This window comes from Cyclopterus lumpus, chromosome 9 (assembly GCF_009769545.1).
Source record: "Cyclopterus lumpus isolate fCycLum1 chromosome 9, fCycLum1.pri, whole genome shotgun sequence".
NCBI classification, from domain to species: Eukaryota; Metazoa; Chordata; class Actinopteri; order Perciformes; family Cyclopteridae; genus Cyclopterus; species Cyclopterus lumpus.
In genome coordinates, this window is record NC_046974.1 from 139,001 (window position 1) to 145,000 (window position 6,000).

The window sequence follows — 6,000 nt, forward strand, 5'->3', positions numbered from 1 at the left end:
TACAAAGTGCCATCAGTAAGAGACATTTAAGTGCTACCAAAGTGCTAAACAACAAAGTGCTATCAGTAAGAGACATTTAAGTGCTACTAGAGTGCTACCACGGCGCTACCTTCGAAAAAGATGTGTTTTTAGTTTGCGACGGAAGATGTAGAGACTTCCTGCTGTCCTGATCAGCACTGAGGTTCTATGGTTTAGTTAAACTTGCGGGTCAGTTTTGTTTAAGAAATGCCTTCAGTCAGTTAATCAGTTCTGTGTTCTTTGTACTTTTCATTCTTCTCTACTGGTTTCAATTCTTACCTCTACTGGTTTCTATTCTTACCTCTCTACTGGTTTCAGATCTTACCTCTGCGGAGTGGGAGCAGTTTGTTTTCCAGAATATCTCTGGCGTCCGTCCCTTCATCCATCAGGTCCAGTTTTGTGATCACACCGATGGTCCTGAGACCTGAACCGGGTTGAAGTCACAGACAGACATGTGAAGGACGCTTTCAGTCTCTTTGTTGTGGTTTTGAGTGACACCTTAAAGGTCGAGGAGGTGATGGATCAAGCAGGTGAGGGGATGAGGAAGTGATGGATCGAGCAGGTGAGGGGATGAGGAAGTGATAGATCGAGCAGGTGAGGGGATGAGGAAGTGATGGATCGAGCAGGTGAGGGGATGAGGAAGTGATAGATCGAGCAGGTGAGGGGATGAGGAGGTGATGGGTCGAGCAGGTGAGGGGACGAGGAGGTGATGGGTCGGAGGGGACGAGGAGGTGATGGATCGAGCAGGTGAGGGGATGAGGAGGTGATGGGTCGAGCAGGTGAGGGGATGAGGAGGTGATGGATCGAGTAGGTGATGCGACGAGGAGGTGATGGGTCGGAGGGGACGAGGAGGTGATGGATCGAGCAGGTGAGGGGATGAGGAGGTGATGGGTCGAGCAGGTGAGGGGACGAGGAGGTGATGGGTCGAACAGGTGAGGTGACGAGGAGGTGATGGGTCGAGCAGGTGAGGAGACAAGGAGGTGATGGATGGGTCAAAGAGGTGAGGGGTCGAGGAGGTGATGGATCGAGCAGGTGAGGGGACGAGGAGGTGATGGGTCGAGGAGGTGAGGGGACGAGGAGGTGATGGGTCGAGGAGATGAGGGGACGAGGAGGTGATGGGTCGAGCAGGTGAGGAGACAAGGAGGTGATGGGAGGTGATGGGAGGTGAGGGGACGAGGAGGTGATGGATCGAGCAGGTGAGGGGACGAGGAGGTGATGGGAGGTGATGGGAGGTGAGGGGACGAGGAGGTGATGGGTCGAGGAGGTGACGGGACGAGGAGGTGATGGGTCGAGCAGGTGAGGTGACGAGGAGGTGATGGGTCAAGGAGGTGAGGTGACGAGGAGGTGATGGGAAAAGGAGTTGAGGGGACACGGAGGTGATGGATCGAGCAGGTGAGGTGACGAGGAGGTGATGGATCGAGCAGGTGAGGTGACGAGGAGGTGATGGGTCAAGGAGGTGAGGTGACGAGGAAGTGAGGTGACGAGGAGGTGATGGGACGAGGAGGTGATGGGTCGAGCAGGTGAGGTGACGAGGAGGTGATGGGTCAAAGAGGTGAGTGGACGAGGAGGAAGTGAGCTGACGAGGAGGTGATGGGACGAGGAGGTGATGGGTCAAAGAGGTGAGTGGACGAGGAGGAAGTGAGCTGACGAGGAGGTGATGGGACGAGGAGGTGATGGGTCAAAGAGGTGAGTGGACGAGGAGGAAGTGAGCTGACGAGGAGGTGATGGGACGAGGAGGTAATGGGTCAAGGAGGTGAGGTGACGAGGAGGTGATGGGACGAGGAGGTGATGGGTCAAAGAGGTGAGGGGACGAGGGGACGAGGGCTGACCTTGGGGGTCGACCTCCTTGGCGATCTTCAGAGCGTCCGAGTTGGCGAGGTCGGAGTTGGCCGGAGAGACGGACAGAAGGAGGCAGTTGTCTTTGGTGACGAACTGAAGGAGCATCTCTTTGATCTGGTTCTCGATGTCGGCCGGCTGGTCCCCAACTGGTACCTTTGTCATCCCGGGAAGATCCACCAGAGTAAGGTTCAGTACTGAAGACACACACAGGGGGTGAGGGTGAGGGGTTGTGTGTGTTTAATATGTGTGTATATGTGTGTAAAAATGTGTATATGTATAAATGTGGGGTACCATTGGGGGAGTACACCCTCAGATTTATGGGGACCGGACTGATTCCTTTGTTCTGGCCAGTGATTCGATCCGTTTCAGCTTCGATCTCCTGACGGACTTCATCAAAGTCGACAAACTTCTTCCCTTTACAGTGCAGGAACTCTGCATACTCTGATCAATACACATCACACGATTGATTCAATTCAATTCAGTTTATTTTGTATAGTCCAGAGGGCTTTACAATCTGTATACATACGACATCCCTGACCTTTGACCTCACATTGGATCAGGAAAAACTCCCCAAAAACAACCTTTCACAGGGAAAAAGGTAAGAATCCTTCAGGAGAGCAACAGAGGAGGATCCCTCTCCCCGGATGGACAGATGAATAGATGTCATGTGACTAGAATGAGCAACAGATGTCATGTGACTAGAATGAGCAACAGATGTCATGTGACTAGAATGAGCAACAGATGTCATGTGACCAGAATGAGCAACGTTACAGAGTTGCAACTGTTTAGTGATCGCAGAAATAATATGAATGTCTAAAAGTATACTCGCTTAAATATAATTGCTATATGTTGTATGATCCTTCCTGTATAATGGGTATTGTGTAACCTATCCTGTGTAATACAATCCTTCAACTAATATTACCGTATAAGGCAACAAACCTCCTGTAGATGAATTATGACAATGTGACACGTGAAGAAGAGGAGGAGTATGTTAAGGTGCTGCAGAGAGGAGAAGAATTCACATTGTTTGGTCTAAAGCTCCCTGAGAGGAAAGTGAAAATCCCCATTTCTTTAGGAAAACTGGACTTAACGGACCTTTACCAGAAGACGAGAACATTCAGATTTTAGGGGTAACCCTAACCCTAACTCAGCTCACTGATCAGATCACTGATCAGCTCATTGATCAGCTCATTGATCACAGTGGAACCACGACGACCGTAAACATGTCTCACCTGTTGAACAGTGGATGAGCTGCAGCACCAGAGGGCGACGAGTCACGATACCTGAACCACGAGGGAGGAAGTCTCTGAGAGAGGAGGAGGAGGAGGAGGAAGAAGAGAAGGATGAGGATGAAGAAGAAGAGGAGTAGAAAGAGATTGAGGAAGATGAGCAGGGGGAGGAAGAGGATGAAGAAGAGGAACCGGAAGAGGAGCAGGAAGAGGAAGAGGAGGACGAATTGGAGGAGGGAAAGAAAGAAGAGAAGGAGGAAGATGAAGAGTAGGAGAAGAAGAAAGAGGAGGTAGAGGTGGGGGAGGAAGAGGAGGAAGAGGGGGAGGGCGAAAGGGAAGAGGAAGAAGAGGAGGGGGTAGAGGAGAAGGAAGAACAAGAACAAGACATTATTCCATGACACATCATCTCTCACTTTAATATTTTGCAAGTTTCTGTACATCCGCTGGACATATTTAAATAAACCATGAATTCAAGGGGACGACAATTCACAGAGTACCTGAACAGGTAGAGAACAGAGTACCTGAACAGGTAGAGAACAGAGTACCTGAACAGGTAGAGAACAGAGTACATGAACAGGTAGAGAACAGAGTACCTGAACAGGTAGAGAACAGAGTACATGAACAGGTAGAGAACAGAGTACCTGAACAGGTAGAGAACAGAGTACCTGAACAGGTAGAGAACAGAGTACCTGAACAGGTAGAGAACAGAGTACATGAACAGGTAGAGAACAGAGTACCTGAACAGGTAGAGAACAGAGTACCTGAACAGGTAGAGAACAGAGTACATGAACAGGTAGAGAACAGAGTACCTGAACAGGTAGAGAACAGAGTACATGAACAGGTAGAGAACAGAGTACCTGAACAGGTAGAGAACAGAGTACCTGAACAGGTAGAGAACAGAGTACCTGAACAGGTAGAGAACAGAGTACATGAACAGGTAGAGAACAGAGTACCTGAACAGGTAGAGAACAGAGTACATGAACAGGTAGAGAACAGAGTACCTGAACAGGTAGAGAACAGAGTACCTGAACAGGTAGAGAACAGAGTACCTGAACAGGTAGAGAACAGAGTACATGAACAGGTAGAGAACAGAGTACCTGAACAGGTAGAGAACAGAGTACCTGAACAGGTAGAGAACAGAGTACCTGAACAGGTAGAGAACAGAGTACATGAACAGGTAGAGAACAGAGTACCTGAACAGGTAGAGAACAGAGTACATGAACAGGTAGAGAACAGAGTACCTGAACAGGTAGAGAACAGAGTACCTGAACAGGTAGAGAACAGAGTACCTGAACAGGTAGAGAACAGAGTACATGAACAGGTAGAGAACAGAGTACCTGAACAGGTAGAGAACAGAGTACCTGAACAGGTAGAGAACAGAGTACATGAACAGGTAGAGAACAGAGTACCTGAACAGGTAGAGAACAGAGTACATGAACAGGTAGAGAACAGAGTACCTGAACAGGTAGAGAACAGAGTACCTGAACAGGTAGAGAACAGAGTACCTGAACAGGTAGAGAACAGAGTACATGAACAGGTAGAGAACAGAGTACCTGAACAGGTAGAGAACAGAGTACCTGAACAGGTAGAGAACAGAGTACCTGAACAGGTAGAGAACAGAGTACATGAACAGGTAGAGAACAGAGTACCTGAACAGGTAGAGAACAGAGTACCTGAACAGATAGAGAACAGAGTACCTGAACAGGTAGAGAACAGAGTACATGAACAGGTAGAGAACAGAGTACATGAACAGATAGAGAACAGAGTACATGAACAGGTAGAGAACAGAGTACCTGAACAGGTAGAGAACAGAGTACCTGAACAGGTAGAGAACAGAGTACCTGAACAGGTAGAGAACAGAGTACCTGAGCTGGTAGAGAACAGAGTACCTGAACAGGTAGAGAACAGAGTACCTGAGCTGGTAGAGAACAGAGTACCTGAACAGGTAGAGAACAGAGTACCTGAGCTGGTAGAGAACAGAGTACCTGAACAGGTAGAGAACAGAGTACCTGAACAGGTAGAGAACAGAGTACCTGAACAGGTAGAGAACAGAGTACCTGAACAGGTAGAGAACAGAGTACCTGAACAGGTAGAGAACAGAGTACATGAACAGGTAGAGAACAGAGTACCTGAACAGGTAGAGAACAGAGTACCTGAACAGGTAGAGAACAGAGTACCTGAACAGGTAGAGAACAGAGGACCTGAACAGGTAGAGAACAGAGTACCTGAACAGGTAGAGAACAGAGTACCTGAACAGGTAGAGAACAGAGTACCTGAACAGGTAGAGAACAGAGTACCTGAGCTGACTTCTACCACCTTTAACTGAATCAGCTGACATTACTGGGACACAACAGTCAATGAACAACAGCAGACTTCAGGTGTGTTCACTGACCGTCTGTGATTTCTGAAACACTCAAACACGGAATAAGACATTACAGAATTAATTATAGATTTAACTTCAAATGTAAATAAATAATTTTAAAGATCTGAAACTGAAACACTAAATATATGTCTGATGGTATAATATTATACAATCTTCTATTATTATATATTATGTTATATCATATCATTATATTATTTCACATCATATTATTAAAAAATATCCTATCATTATATTATATATTATTATTATACTATATCATATTATAATTTTATATTATATCATTATATGAGCTATATTTATAACCACATCATGGAGCATCATTTATTCAGCGGGTCAGCCGGCCTGCAGTCAGCCGGGCGGCTCCTCTCACGGCAGGAGTCACGACCCGAACCGGGCCGGTTCAGACAGACAGGCAGGCAGACAGACAGGCAGACAGACAGGCAGGCAGACAGACAGACAGACAGGCAGACAGGCAGGCAGGCAGGCAGACAGACAGACAGGCAGACAGACAGGCAGACAGACAGGCAGGCA

The 6,000-nt window shown here is 47.6% G+C and overlaps 1 protein-coding gene across 2 annotated transcripts in view; it reads right to left on the reverse strand.

The window, feature by feature from the left end:
* Nucleotides 1–6,000, reverse strand: part of LOC117736308 (dynamin-1-like) — a 31,879-nt gene that overhangs the window by 25,134 nt on the left and 745 nt on the right. For both annotated transcript variants that reach the window (XM_034541546.1, XM_034541545.1), the window contains exons 2-5: nt 3,090–3,163; nt 2,149–2,298; nt 1,848–2,051; nt 344–442 (exon numbers count right to left, since the gene is read on the reverse strand). In XM_034541546.1, the coding sequence (XP_034397437.1) occupies nt 344–442; nt 1,848–2,051; nt 2,149–2,298; nt 3,090–3,163 (527 nt within the window). The remainder of the gene's footprint in view (nt 1–343; nt 443–1,847; nt 2,052–2,148; nt 2,299–3,089; nt 3,164–6,000) is intronic.